General features: G+C 46.8%; 1 protein-coding gene across 1 annotated transcript in view; it reads left to right on the forward strand.

Moving 5' to 3' along the window:
- The window catches only part of MYBBP1A (MYB binding protein 1a), a 72,513-nt gene that overhangs the window by 6,572 nt on the left and 51,423 nt on the right, over positions 1–14,518 (forward strand). Inside the window, exons 8-20 of the mRNA XM_064166483.1 lie at positions 990–1,107; positions 2,365–2,654; positions 4,376–4,483; positions 5,116–5,241; positions 5,450–5,653; positions 6,276–6,384; positions 6,788–6,875; positions 7,929–8,080; positions 9,331–9,420; positions 10,447–10,587; positions 11,897–12,061; positions 13,083–13,240; positions 14,022–14,156. Of these exons, the coding sequence (XP_064022553.1) occupies positions 990–1,107; positions 2,365–2,654; positions 4,376–4,483; positions 5,116–5,241; positions 5,450–5,653; positions 6,276–6,384; positions 6,788–6,875; positions 7,929–8,080; positions 9,331–9,420; positions 10,447–10,587; positions 11,897–12,061; positions 13,083–13,240; positions 14,022–14,156 (1,884 nt within the window). The remainder of the gene's footprint in view (positions 1–989; positions 1,108–2,364; positions 2,655–4,375; positions 4,484–5,115; positions 5,242–5,449; positions 5,654–6,275; positions 6,385–6,787; positions 6,876–7,928; positions 8,081–9,330; positions 9,421–10,446; positions 10,588–11,896; positions 12,062–13,082; positions 13,241–14,021; positions 14,157–14,518) is intronic.

Raw genomic sequence — 14,518 nt, forward strand, 5'->3', positions numbered from 1 at the left:
CTGGGGATGGTTAGTTTGAGAAAGAGGAGGCTGAGGGGAGACCTCATTGCTGTCTACAACTACCTGTATGGTAGGTGTGGAGAGGCTGCTGCTGGGCCCTTCTCACAGGTAATTGGAGACAAAACAAGGAGGAATGGCCCCAAGCTGAGGCTGGGGAGGTTTAGACTGGACATTAGGAAAAAGTTTTTCACAGAGGGAGTGGTCAGGGACTGGAATGAGCTGCCCAGGGAGGTGGTGGAGTCACCCACCCTGGATGTGTTGAAGGGTCGTTTGGATGTGGTGCTTAGGAATATGGTTTAAGGTGAATCTTGCAGAGTAGGATTATAGGTTGGACTTGATGATCTTGAGGGGCTTTGCCAACCTGGATGATTCTGTGATAGCAAGGCAGTTCATGGTCAGGGTTAAGTCTTCCTTAGATCAAGAGTTTAAAAGTTGTAGATATGCACCTACAAGAAATTTTCTTATTTGATTACATGAGTGTCACAGTGAAAAACCATTTGCCAAGCTCGAGCAGTTTAAATCTTGCTTTACCCCTTGGTTAAGTCTGAAAACACCCTTTGAGTGCTCAGAAGTGTTGCTTCTTTAGCCCAGTTTCCTGCAGAAATGAGGCCAATGCTGTCTGTCTAGTAACTCCTGAGCCCACTGGGCAATTGTGGTCAAATTTGACAGCAAGTTGCTATTGAAACTAAATAAATTTGTGTAATCAAAACCTAAGTTTTTATTTAGCCTTATGGAAATAAAGTATCAGAGATCCAGAAAGTGAACTGAGGAAGGAAGTGCTGGTGAGGGTTTTTGTATCTGAGAACCTGCTGCAGTCAGAAAAAAAAGCTTTGAGCAGTAGGATTTTCAAACACAGGATCCATGATTTTTTGCCTTCTGTCTTCCTGCATGATCCCTGTAGCCTGCCCGACCACTTCTTCTCTCTCTTGCCTTTGTGTATGGCTCCACTGCTGTGCCTCTGCCTGAGGGAATCTTCTGTTTCCACTCAGTTACATGTGCTACCGGTTGCTGGGCCGTGCTCTGCCCTTCTTGTCTCTGGATCAGCTGCAGATGGTTCTGAAAGGGAAGGTGATGCAGCACTATGGAGAACATGTGATAATATCTCAGGTAGGTCTTCTGAAAATACTTGTGCTTGGGGTCAAGGGCCCTGTCCTGAGCAGAAGTCCTCTCCAGTGTGGCCAGTAGGACAAGGGAGGTTATTCTGCCCCTGTACTCAGTACTGGTCAGGCCACACCTTGAGTACTGTGTCCAGTTCTGGGCCCCTCAATTCAAGAAAGATGTTGAGGTGCTGGAACATGTCCAGAGAAGGGCAACAAAGCTGGTGAGGGGCCTGGAGCACAAACCCTATGAGGAGAGGTTGAGGGAGCTGGGCCCGTTTAGCCTGGAGAAGAGGAGGCTCAGGGATGATCTTATTACTGTCTACAACTACCTGAAGGGGCATTGTAGCCAGGTGGGGGGTGGCCTCTTCTCCCAGACAACCAGCAATAGAACAAGGGGACACAGTCTCAAGTTGTGCCAGGGTAGGTATAGGCTGGATATTAGGAAGAAGTTCTTCACAGAGAGAGTGATTGGCATTGGAATGGGCTGCCCAGGGAGGTGGTGGAGGCACCGTCCCTGGGGGTCTTCAAGAAAAGACTGGCTGAGGCACTTAGTGCCATGGTCTAGTTGACTGGATAGGGTTGGGTGATAGGTTGGACTGGATGATCTTGGAGGTCTCTTCCAACCTGGTTGATTCTATGATTCTATGATTCCACCCCCTGCTTCTAGTTTCATGTTGTTTTGTGTTTGTTTTCCACCTTGGACTCTCGCTAGAAGCAAGGTTATTGCTGGTTGGGTGTAGGTTGTGTTTCATCATCATTGCCCATTTCTGTGTTTTTTGGTCAGATTTATGGAAGGGTTTTGAAACTGTTCAGCACAGCCCCACCTGCTTTCACTGATGTTGCTGAGAAAGCTCTAATGCTGGGGGGAGCCGAGGGAGGGCAGCCCTCAGCACATTGGCAGGGTCATGTGTCATCCTTTAACAGTCCTGTTGATTTTGTGTGTCCAGAAGCAGCTTTTTGTCTGTCTTTGTGCTGGCTGTTGCACGAACATTTGAAGGCAAAGACAAAAAGGGACAACTCATGCTTTTGTTTGTGTTAGCTCCAATAAACACATCTGAGCTTTAAGCACGAATTTTAGTTGGGAATTGGAGCTCCTCTTCCTCCTTCCCTCTTGGGAAGCCAGCAAAGAACCACAACCCTGCAATAAAAGGATGAAGAACAGATTTATTTACTGCAGTCAAATCTGTGAAGTAATTTGTACTTCCAAAGACACCATGACTCAGTGTATGGCTCCTAACCTGCTCGTTTGGCTGTGTTTTTTCAGCTTCCAGATCGATTTAAGTTTGCTCCGGAGATGGAAGGCTACGTCGATGAATTCCTGAGCAGCTGTGATGACCTGGAGAGGCAGCTGGCAGTGATCATTGGCTTTTCTACTCTCACCAATCAAGGCTACCCAGTGTTTTCCAGCTCTTCCAGAGTAATCAAACACCTGCAGCCAGCAGCATTGCAAAAATACGTTGACTGGCTCAAAGATATGTTCCTCAGGCCAGACCTTGACTGTTGCTTGGACTTCTCAAGTAACCGGCAAAAACAGAACCAGCAAAGTGGAAACCTGTGAGTGTCCAGAGAGTGCTGCTGCTTCTTTCTGGTTTGTGTCAAGTTTGCTTTGGACAGCCATCAGCTGACCACTGGCACCTGTTTCCTCTTTCCCAGAGGGTTTTACCCTAGCATGCAGCTCTTTTTCTGACACAACAATTCAACTCTGCAAGTAGGAGCAGGCACAGTGAACCTGCCAGCTAGACCAAAGTGGACTGGGCCACCAAAGAGTCCTGGGTTTATCCTGCTTTTCTAACCCTGCAACTGTTTGGACAACAATGTCCAGTGCCTGCCTTTTTCACTACAGGCTCTCAGGTCTTTGTAAGAATTGTGCATCCCTTTCACAGAGTTGGGACTCTTCAGCCTGGAGCTCAGAAAGATGTAGCAGCTCTGCTATGAGGACAGGCTATGAGAGTTGAGGCTTTGCAGCCTGGAGAAGAGGAGGCTTTGAGGAGACCTTGTAGTAGCCTTTGGTATCTGAAGGGGACCTACAGGAGGGCCAGAGAAGGACTGTTTATAAGGTCCTGTAATGACAGGATAAGGGGTAATGGGTTTAAACTGACAGAGTGGAGACTTAAACTGGATGTTAGGAAGAAGTTCTTTCCAGTGAGGGTGGTAAGACACTGGCACAGGTTGCTCAGGGAGGTTGTGGCTGCTCCCTCCCCAGAGATGTTCAAGGCCAGGCTGGATGAGGCCTTGAATGACCTGTTCTAGTGGGAGATGTCCCTGCCTGTGGCAGGGAGTTGGAACTGGATGATGCTTGAGGTCCTTTCCAACCTAAACCATTGTATGATTCATCTAACTAGTGGCCTGAGTGCTTTTGTCTCCTTTGCCCACAGCAGAGCACCCACTCCCATAAATCAGGAATAAATACCTGCATCCTTGATGGGCATTTGTAGCTATTTCTAGCTAGGAAATCTTCCCAAGAGAAACTTCTCTCATTGATGCTACTGCTCACTGAATACCCACAGCTTGGCACTCTGGGCACTGGGTTACCTTTGGGAGCCTGTCCCAAAGGAGATGTTAAAAGAGATGTTAAAGCAGTGTGTTTGTGTTGCTTGTGCATCTAGAACCTCACTGACTGCTGGAATTCTTGGAAGTGCTCTTTGCTAAGCTGCAGTACCTCAGTGTGGTAAATAGATTGTTCTCTGCATGGTGAAAAGCAAACCTGGGAAGATGATCTCTCTTCTTGTGTACTTGTTGCTTTCTTACTTGTTTGGAGGGAGCTGAGATTGTTCAGCCTGGAGAAGAGGAGGCTCAGAGGAGACCTTATTGCTCTCTATAACTACCTGAAAGGAGGTTGCAGCCAGGTGGGGTTGGTCTCTTCTCCCAGCCACCCAGTGACAGAACAAGACGATGCAGCCCCAAGCTGCACCAGGGCAGGTTCAGGCTGGATATTAGGAAGAAGTTCTTCACACAAAGAGTGATTTGCATTGGAATGGGCTGCCTGGGGAGGTGAAGGAGTCACCATCCCTGGAGGTGTTTAAAAGGAGCCTGGATGAGGCACTTAGTGCCACGGTTTAGTTAATTAGAAGATGTTAGATAGATTGGACTCAATGATCTCAAAGGTCTTTTGCAACCTGTTTAATTCTGTGAATCTGCGATTTGCCATCTATAATGTAAAGCTTCTGAATACCTGGAAGTCAACTCTTGCTGCAGTGGGTTGTGTGGGGTTTGGGACAGTTTTTTGGTGCTAGCATTCAAACTCCTGATTATGTCTACTTCTTCCTTCTTGAAAGAGCACAGCGCAAGATTGGTAGATTGAGGAAATGGATCATCCAGCGACTCGTTAACGTCGTGGAATGTCCAACACAAAAAGAAGAGAGCCTTGTGATGGACATTTCCAGGTGGGAATGATTTAAAGGCTTAACAACTGTGTGTTTGGAAGAAGTCTGGTTAGCTGTATGAGCAGTATTCCAAGTAGCTGTCCCCATGACACCAGGCAGATTCAGTAGTGGAACAATCCCAGACCATGAGTGAAGAAATGAGATTCTGTTTTCAAAATGCCTTCTGCAAACGTGAGCAAATTCTTGCCATAAGTAATTCAGGCACTTAAGAGCAACTCAGTCCCATTTGTTTTCAGTGTGTTGGTTATCTAGACTGATTTGAGATCTCACTTTGCATCAGATCTCAGTAAGAATTTATCTGTCAGTTTAAAAGTCTTGGAGAATATGACCCAAATCTGACAGTCTGAGTATTGGATTGTGTGGCCTCAAAATGTTGGCACTTCACTTTGGTGAAGGTCTGCTTCTCTCTTCCTTACCTTATGTGCCTTGAGGAAAAAGGTCTTATTTCAAGGAATGATTTTTTATTCAATGCTTGGACATCCTTGAATCAAAAAATGAGTATGTAACCCTATTTGGTTTGCACTCATGGGCTGGTTTTGCTTTATGACCAACCTGAGTCCTTTTTGTGTGTTTGTTTTCTCATTTCTGTTTTGGTTTGTTTTGTTTGTTTTTCTCTTTTCTGTCCATTTTAGGTTTTGCTTCTTCCATGCTTTCTTTAAGGCTAAGAAAAAAACTTCCCAGATATGTGAGGCAAATGTTCTTCTATCTGAGCCCCTGGATGAACAGACTTATTCAGCCATAGAGAACTACTTCTTTGGGTAAGGCTTCATGCTTTAAACTTGGAAATTTCTGTGGTCTTTGGTTGCTGTTTTTGTTCCCTTATTTTTTCCTGAGAGTAAGATTGACTTGTGAATGGTAAGGCAAGAAGTCTGGGATTGTAAACTGCTGTTGGAACATTTGGTTGACTCCAGGACAAAGGGAATGGCAGGTTTTAAAGCAGATCCTGCTGGCTCTTTTCCTCTACAGATTACTTCAGTCTTTAAACACCTTGACTGTTTTGGGGGATACACCAAAGGCTGCAGCCCTGAGGGAGAAGCACATCCATGGAGTGACTGCAGATGGGAAGCTGTGGATCCTTCTCCTTGTTGAGTATGCCAACAAGCTTCTCACCAGCGAACATATCAAACCTCTGCAGCCTTTTACCAAGGAACAGAAGGATGTCTGGGAGAGGTGAGAGGGTTGGGAAGCTGGGTGATGGGATGGTGAGCTGAGGAAGGTGGAAGAGCCCTAGTCTCAGTCTCTCTTTGAGCCACTGAAAGAGAGGCTATTCTATTCTCTCATCCTCCTGCTGCTGTTCTGGCTGCTGTGGCAAAGCTGTTTCACAGGCAGTGGCAGTTCTATTTCTTGTCTTTTGAGTCTCCTGCACCTGTGGCTGGGTTTCACAATGTCACTCTGGTTTTCATCATCCTGTTCCTTCTGGATGTAGTTAAGTGTAGGTGGCCAAATGCTCTTCTATTTTTGCTTGTAGTCCCAAACTTGATTGTAGCTCTTCCACTCTTTTCTCCTAACACCTGAGCTAACTTTTCTGAGCTTGATTTTTCCCTAAAGGCCTATGCCATGGCTGTAGTTTTGGGAATTGAATCTCTGTCCAAGTGCAGAGCTTTTTATAAGCTACAGGTAGTAAGTTCCTCTGATCGGATTATGATTGTGTACTGGACACATGTCCAACTTCAATAAATTCAATGTTAAGTGTAGAAAATGGTCATGTAGATTTGGTCATGTTTTCAGTCTGACCATAAGAGAGGTTTTGCTGTTGGAAGTGTGAGAGACTCAAAAAACTTTCTTTCTTCAGAACGCTTCAGTCTGTGAGGAACCTGCAAAAGAAGGAGAATAAATCAGACAATGCCAAAGTTGTTACTTTCCAGCAGCTTCTGCTTTTAATGGCCATTTATCTTTTCAAGGTAAGACCTCTGAAGTACAGCTGAGTGGTGTAAAGTGGGCTGACAGCTGGACTTTGTGAACACTGAGCTGGAGAGTTCCTTTATGTTCAGAGATCCAATCTTACACAGCCTCTGACTTCTGAAAATGGGCAACTCGCAGCTAACAAACTGTGATTCTTACACTGCCTGTTGTAGGCATCAACTTGGAGGGGGAAAAGCTTGACCTGAGCATTAGTTTTGCTTTTGATTTGCTGAAGCAATTTTTTATTTAGTTTCATCTTTAATTCTGCCAAGGGCTTGTAGTAATTGATTTAATGTCTGTACCTATCGAGAGAGGTCCTCAGGTTCAGGGTATATTTCTGCTGCTGCTGTTGGTAGTGGGGATTTCTGGGGGGGTATTTACTGTCTGCTTGTGATCAAACAGAACCAGTCTGAAACAGTAGATGTGCTGAGTGACCTCCTGGACTGCACAGAGAGGGCATTCAGCAAAGAACCTAAGAAGAAGAAAACTGGTGAGTCCTTTCTACGTTGAAAAGATAGAATGGGGTTGTTAATAGTCTGTCAAAAGGCAGAAGATGGCAGTTAGTTAACTGCTCTGCATCAGTTCTGGCTTGATGCATTTAACCCAGGAGGATTTCCCCTTTCCTTCATTTTCTTTCCTTGTCTTTCTGAATTTCTTGTCTCTTGCTCCAGCCTTTTGTGTGCCTCCTCACTGGGTTGTGTTTCTGTGTGCCTCTTAAAGGATAGGTGGGCTTCAGTGCTGGGCATTGGCCAGATAAGCAATGTCCAAGTGAACTTGCTCTTTTTGAGTCCTTGTTCTTTGCTGGCCAGGAGCCTGGGGCTTTCTGTTTAGGCAAAGCTGTGAGCTCCCCTAACAGCCAGCAAGCCTGAAAGATGATGCTTTCAGAGCTCAGGTTCTGGGCAAGCTAAATGTGTCCTGTGTAGACACAGCTTGCTTGTTATTTAGGTCCTGTGCAACTGGCTTGGGGCTTTACCTGGAGAGAACTTGGCTTGGGCTTTTGACATCCTTTCTACCTGTGGTCTTGTTGTTCTCCTTAAACTTCTGTGTAAATTGAGGGTATATGAGGATAAAAGCTGTAATTCTGTGGTGGCTTGGTTGAGTGTAGAGCAGGATTCCCATGCTTTTGGGCTAAGGGGTGTTTTGAATGGCAGCACTTTCCATGGGTTACTGTGTCTCCTGATTTCACTGGGAACACCATGAGATGTACATGTTGTTGCTGACTAGCTGCTGATGGCTTTAATGTGGCCAAGTAGGTGTTGGCATGATTTGCAGAACTGCTCACCCAACTAATGGTTTGTGAAGAGTTGGGTTTGATGCCTCTAAGGCTTTGCAGTGGCCTAAACTCAATTTCAGGTGTTTCCCCCTCAGGTTAGTAGCCTTCCAATGGAGCTTCATTCCTGGGGTTGATTACTTCTGTTCTGTGCTGCTGAATGAGCACTGCTGATACTTTTATTTTTATTGGCAATCTTTCTGTAGTCTCACACCAATATTCCAGTGCAGTGGTTTTGCCCCTTCATTTCATTCTTCATTTCTTCCTGTGCAGAAAATGCAGAGCCAGGATGGGTTGAGGTGATGGTGGAAATCCTCCTCTCTCTCCTTGCCCAGCCCAGCCTGCTCATACGGCGGATTTCCAAGAGCATGTTTGCACAAATCTGCCCTAACCTGACCAAGAGGGGGCTGCAGCTGATCCTGGATGTAAGTAAGGCACCAGAGGGCATTGTGCTGTTCTCCTGCCCTGTTCCTAGTGTGTCTCTATGTAGGCATTAAATAAAAACCTCCTGAAAATAAACAAAACTGCTGAATTTAGATTTAGCCTGGACATTAGAAGAAACTTTGTCACTGGAAGGTTTCTCAAAGACTGGAACAGGCTCCTCAGGGAGGTGGTTGAATCCCCATCCCTGGAGGTGTTGAAAGGATGCAGAGGTACATGGTTTAGCACCAGACTTAGTGGAGTTAGATGCTGGCTGGACTCAATAATCTTCAAAGTCTTTTGCAGTCATAATGATTCTATCAACTGTAGCTTACAGAGTGCTGTTTTGGGGGGTCACTTTTTTTGTTTGTTTTTATGGGAGGCTGAGTTCTGCTAACTTGCTAACTGGAACCCCTATTTCTGCATCCAGTGAGTTCTGCTAACTTGCTAACTGGAACCCCTATTACTTCATCCAGTTCTGGAGCCCCTATTAGGGATGTGGAGATGCTGAAGCGTGTCCAGAGAAGGGCCACGAGGATGATCGGAGGGCTGGAGCACCTCTCCTGTGAGGACAGACTAAAAGAGTAACACTGAAAACCTAAATTGGTCATACCACTGAGCAGGGTGGTGTCTTCTGAGATAGTAGTACTGGATAGCAAAGATGAGCTGATGAACATAATCCTTCACTTAGAACAAATCAAAATGCCTGAAGGGACATTGTAGCCAGGTGGGGGGTGGCCTCTTCTCCCAGGTAACCAGCAATAGAACAAGGGGACACAGTCTCAAGTTGTGCCAGGGTAGGTATAGGCTGGATATTAGGAAGAAGTTCTTCACAGAGAGAGTGATTGGCATTGGAATGGGCTGCCCAGGGAGGTGGTGGAGGCACCATCCCTGGGGGTCTTCAAGAAAAGACTGGATGAGGCACTTAGTGCCATGGTCTAGTTGATTGGATAGGGCTGGGTGATAGGTTGGACTGGATGATGTTGGAGGTCTCTTCCAACCTGGTTAATTCTATGATTCTATGTCTCCAGCTTCCTTCAGTTCTTTCCACCTCTTTTGTTTCTTACAGGGAGCACTTAGCATATTGACAAACATATTAATGAATATGAACAAGCATATTGACAAACAGGAGTCAGAAAGCTGAATGCCTTTCATTTACTCTTTATCCAGCTGGCTTTACAGTGCTGAAATTCCTGTCGTACACAAATGCACCAAAACAAGACTGGAAAGAACACAAACTCCTCTTCTTTTGCAGGTCCTTGATCCAGAGCAAGAGCAAGATGAAGAAAGTGCTGTTGTTGTGATGGAAGAATCAAAAAAGAAGATGAAATCTGCCCAGGACATGGTAATTGATGTGCTGTTACTAGTGACAAGTGCTGTTCAGACCTTCCCTGTTTCAAAAGCCTGATCTGTAGCAGCAGATGTAATTATGCTCCTCTGTCTCCAGTAAAATGGCTCTTGCTCCGTTGAGGTTGATTTTGCAAGTGCAGCACACAAGAGGCTTGTTGCAAGTGCCTGTTTGTTAGTTTCTTGGCCCAGAGGGATGGCTGTTTGAGCAGATGACTTCTGAGAACGAGTGGCTGCATTGTGAAATGAGCACAGGCCTCTCTTTTGCAGCCACGGATTGAATTGTTGCTGTGACATTCAGCCACCTGAATTGGAGATCTCAGGTTTTAATAGCTGCAGACACTTGAGCTGCAAAACACAACAAGCATTAGCAGAAAGGAAGGTCATGTGGGGGCTGGCACCTCAGGTGTGCCTTGGAAGCTTCTTTTTGATACTTATTTGATGCTGGAGAAGTCTGTGTTGTGTTCTGCCATTAGCTCTTGTGAAGACCTGCTGTGTTGTTAGATGAGGTGTCTTCACTTGACAAGCAGCATCTGAGGGAGCTGGGGCTGTTCAGTCCAGAGAAGAGGTGGCTGAGGGGAGACCTCCTGGCTCTCTACAGCTGCCTGAAGGGAGGTTGGAGCGAGCAGAGGGCAGCCTCTTCTTGGTGGCAAGCGGTGGGACTAGAGGAGATGATTTCAAGCTGTGCCAGGGGAAGCTCAGGCTGGATGCTAGAAAATATTTTCTTCCCAGAGGGTTATTAAACACTGCAGTGTTCTGCCCAGGGCAGTGGTGGACTTGCCATCCCTGGAGGTATTTAAGCAGTGTGTGGATCTGGTGCTTAGGGACCCTAAACTGGGGTGAAGGTTGGACTGGATGATCTTTGAGGTCTCTTCCAACTGGACGTTTTCTGTGATAGCCTCTGTGAATCCGAGGGCTAGAGGCAAGGGTGAGGGGAGGCTTGGGGCTTTTGTTTCTGAACAGTGGTGCTCCCTAAGGAGGTCTGGAAGAGCAGTGTGGTCACAGATGAACTTTTCTCCCTCAGGACGAGGATGGAAGCGAGGACTCTTCAGAAGAAAGTGACACTGAGGAGGAGAATGACAGTGAAGAGGAGGAAAAGAACGAAGAAGTTGATGATAATTTTCGCAGTCAGCTGATGAATGTTCTCCAGGCAGGCAATGCAATGGTAGGTTTGCACTGCCTATCTTGATTACAGCTACCAGGAGGTTTAGGGTAGTGAAAGATCATCTAATGCCTGTGTCCTGTCTGAACTCAGGCAGTGTTAGCTCTGGTGATCAGCTTTGTATGGCATCTGAAGCAGGGGGGCAGGCTTTGCAAAGTCACTTGCTCTTTTATTTGTTGTTAGTGTGTCTCAGGTGCTTTTGTTTGTCCAGTCTAGCCTGCTGTAGCTCGTATTCCTGCCTGCAATAAACATGATTGACATCAACTGAGGCACTGAGACACTGTTCCGTGGTGCCTGCATTGGCTGGCCTGCCTGGAGGAGTGTGATCCCTGTAGGCTGCTCCAGAGACTTTTTGTAGCAGCAGTGAAGTGTGGTTTAATGATTCCAATAAAGGCTACAGAGGTAGTAACGTATTAACCTCTTTACTGAAGGAGCAGCCCAGAGAGACTTGGTGCCAGAACATCAGCCTTTCCCCTCTTTTTGCCTTTCCCAGCCATAGAATGGAATCATTGAATGGTTTAGCTTGGAAGGGACCTGAGAGGTCATCTAGTTCCAACCCCCCACTGTAGACAGGGACACCTCCCACTAGAACAGGTCATTCAAGGCCTCATCCATCCTGGCCTTAAACAATTCCAGGAAGGGAGCAGCCACAACCTCCCTGGGCAACCTGTGCCAGTGTTTCACCATCCTCACTGTAAAGAACTTCTTCCTAACATCCAGTTTCAATCCTCCCTCTGCAGTTTAAACCCATTACTCCTTGTCCTGTCATTACAAGACCTTGTCAATAGTCCCTCCCCAGCCCTCCTGTAGGCCCCCTTCAGACATTGGAAGGCTACTCCAAGGTCTCCTCGAAGTCTTCTCCAGGCTGCAAAGCCCCAACTCTCATAGCCTGTCCTCATAGCAGAGCTGCTGCAGCCCTCTGAGCATCTTGGTGGCCTCCTCTGGACTCTCTCCAGCAGTTCCATGTCCTTCTTGTGTTGGGGGCTCCAGAACTGTACACAATACTCCATGTGGGGTCTGATGAGAGTAGGGTAAAGGGGCAGAATCCCCTTCCTTGCCCTGCTGGCCACACTTCTCTTGCAGCAGCCCAGGACTATGTGTTAGTCCTGTACAGGCAGGACTACCTAGAAATAAGAGCTAGATTTCTTGTTGATCTGAATATCTGCCTCCCCTCCCCATGTTGTTGTTCTGGGTCTAGAGGAAGCTACATCTCCACTGTGCTTGCAAATCTTCTCTTGGCTTTGGTCCTCTCCCCTCTATCTTTCTGAAGTACACAAAATGACATGTTGTCTTTCCATTCTGAACACTAAAGGGAGGAGATGAGAGTGATGAAGAGCTGGATGACGAGGCTATGATGGCTCTTGACAAGAACATCTCAGCCCTTTTTGCAGAGCAGCAGAAGCGGATCCAGGCGAAGAAGGATGAGAAAGAGAAGATGCGGAAAGAGAAGATCCTGCGGAGGGATTTCAAGATCAAGGTGGGAGAGGAGGGCATGGTGTGAAGGCTTCTGGCTTACTAACATGGTAGTTGTTGCCTACTGCATGCCACAAGCTACTGTGTAAACAATTGCACATTCATATGTGTGATAGGCTCCTGGAGGTCAGGACTGGATCGCTCTGGCTTTATGCAGGGTTGTGGTCAGTAACTGGGGGCTGCACATGCCTGCTTAGAAGCAAAAACCAGCATTGTGCTATCTCAAAAGGAAATTCTGGCTTACATTGACTGGAAGCTGAAATAGTTCAGTTGATGAGCTCCTTCCCCACAGCTACCAAAGGCAGTGCCTGTCTGTAAAGTGGACAAGCTGGATGTGCCTTAGTGTGACCTGCGTAAAGCCCCTCTGGTGATTTTGCAGTGTAAGGTGAGGGGTTTTGGCTTGTTACACTAACTAAATCAGGAGAGTTATGGCCAACACCCCCTGCTTATTCGTGACTGTAATACTGACTTCAGGCCACCTGGTGTCAGCATGGACTGCCCAGGACAATCCAGGACCCGGGGACAGGTGCAGTTGTACACTTAGGAGAAATCTGGTGTCAGATGAGGCAAAGTGAAGGCTGAAAGGTGTAACATTCCATTGACTCTACTGTGTTGTCACTCTCATGCTGTGCTAGAAGAGGCTGACTTTATGCTAATGCACTGTCTGGAAGCCAAAAGGGTCTTGCAGAGGTGAGAGCTATCAGTCAGTGATGCTGATAGATATGTGTCAAGCTATAGTGACTGCAGGTCTGGCCAGGTGACATTGATTCTCTTCACTGCTGTTTCTGAATGGTGTCACTGCACAAAATAGGCTGAAGGCTGTAGAGAGCCTCTAAACTTCAGTTTGAAACTTCTAATTTTCAGTTTCTCATGCCCTAGCAGTACAAACGATAGCAGAAGGTGTGCAAATCTCAGCTGCAAATCCTGATGTGTAGCCCACTCCAGTCTGAAGGAGCTGCTCTGGATAGATCCATCATGTTTTTCTGTCCCCGTCAGTTCTCATGTCAGTGACTCTGTGTTTGCAGGTGCTGGATCTGATCGAAGTGTTTCTGGCTAAGCAGTCAGAGAACCCTTTGGTGTTTGATGTCATTGAGCCCCTGCTTCGGGTGATTGAACATTGCATGACCTCAGACTCTGACAAGCAGGAGGTTGACTTCCTTCAGAAAACAGCCAACATCTTCATGTAAGTGTCTTTAGTCCTCTGATGGACACTGGTGGTGGTGTTGAATCCAACAAGTTAATGTTTCTGAGACTGAAGACAATTGCTGTGCTTGTAAATGATGTAGAATTAGGTAACCAGCACCAGACAGGTACACAGTGCAGGAAAGAGATTAGGATCTGGGGATTTTAGTCTAAGGGACTTCAAGTGTCAGACCTGTCTGCAAGTGGAAACCTTAAGAACAAACACTGGCACTGCATGGTGCCGTGTCACAGACCTCTGAGTTAGACTATCTCACAGCTCCCTAGGCTTACAGAGTTGATGCTGTGACTGAAACAAAACTGCCAACAAGTTATTACTGAGACAGGCAGGGTGAAAATGATCTCTCTTCACAGCCAGAAGTGAGGCATGATCCAAACGAGACGCAGACTTAGCGAGTGGTGTTTGTCATGGTGCCTTCTCTGCACACCACTTCCTGACATCCTCAGCACTGCTCTAAAGCATTTTCCCTGCTGCTCTCTACCCCTTGCTGAGAAGCAGTTCTGCAGCAGCAAGGTTTCAGGCAGCCAGGCCCCTGTGTGGGAGCTGTGGAGGAAAGTTGACTGATTCCTGAGCAGGTGCTTGAAGGCCAAGAGCAGTCAGGCTGCTCTAGCCACAGCAGTGACTGCCTCTTCTGCTGCCTGCAGCTGGCACCATTTTTATGTGTTGCCTTGAGCCCAGTGACGAGGGTTCATAGCAATCCATTTCCCACAGCTCTTTCTGTAGGTAATGGCTTTGCTTTGGGGTTGTTTTTAATGCTCTTTAGGAACTCCTTGTGCCGACCTAAGCAGTACTGCAGGAAAGTGGATGCCCTGCAAGAAGATCTGCATGCCTTTGTGGAGAGGCTTGTGGAGAAAGCCTGGAAGCTCACTGACACCTCAGTGGCTCTCTATTATTTCAGGTGAGTGTTTGAAAAGGACCTGTTCTAGTGGGAGGTGTCCCTGCCTGTGGCAGGGGGTTGAAAGTAGATGATCTTTGAGGTCCTTTCCAACCTAAACCATTCTGTGCTCTCTGCTGGGTGTTATGGGCTGGTCTGGAAATAAAGCAGACTGCATGTTGCATGCTCAGAGAAACAAGAGGTTGGGTGAAGGTGAGGTGGCAGCATCTGTATCTTACAGAAAGACTAGATGGTCAGCCTGGCAGTCTGAAGCATTTTCAAACTGATGTCCATTTTTTGGTGATAGTCATCTATGTGCTCTGTGAAACAGAAGTGGTCTGGTACAGTTTTGCTGCTGGCAGTGGGAGGTGCTTGCTTGAAGAGTA

This window comes from Pogoniulus pusillus, chromosome 27, assembly GCF_015220805.1.
Source record: "Pogoniulus pusillus isolate bPogPus1 chromosome 27, bPogPus1.pri, whole genome shotgun sequence".
Classification (NCBI taxonomy): Eukaryota; Metazoa; Chordata; class Aves; order Piciformes; family Lybiidae; genus Pogoniulus; species Pogoniulus pusillus.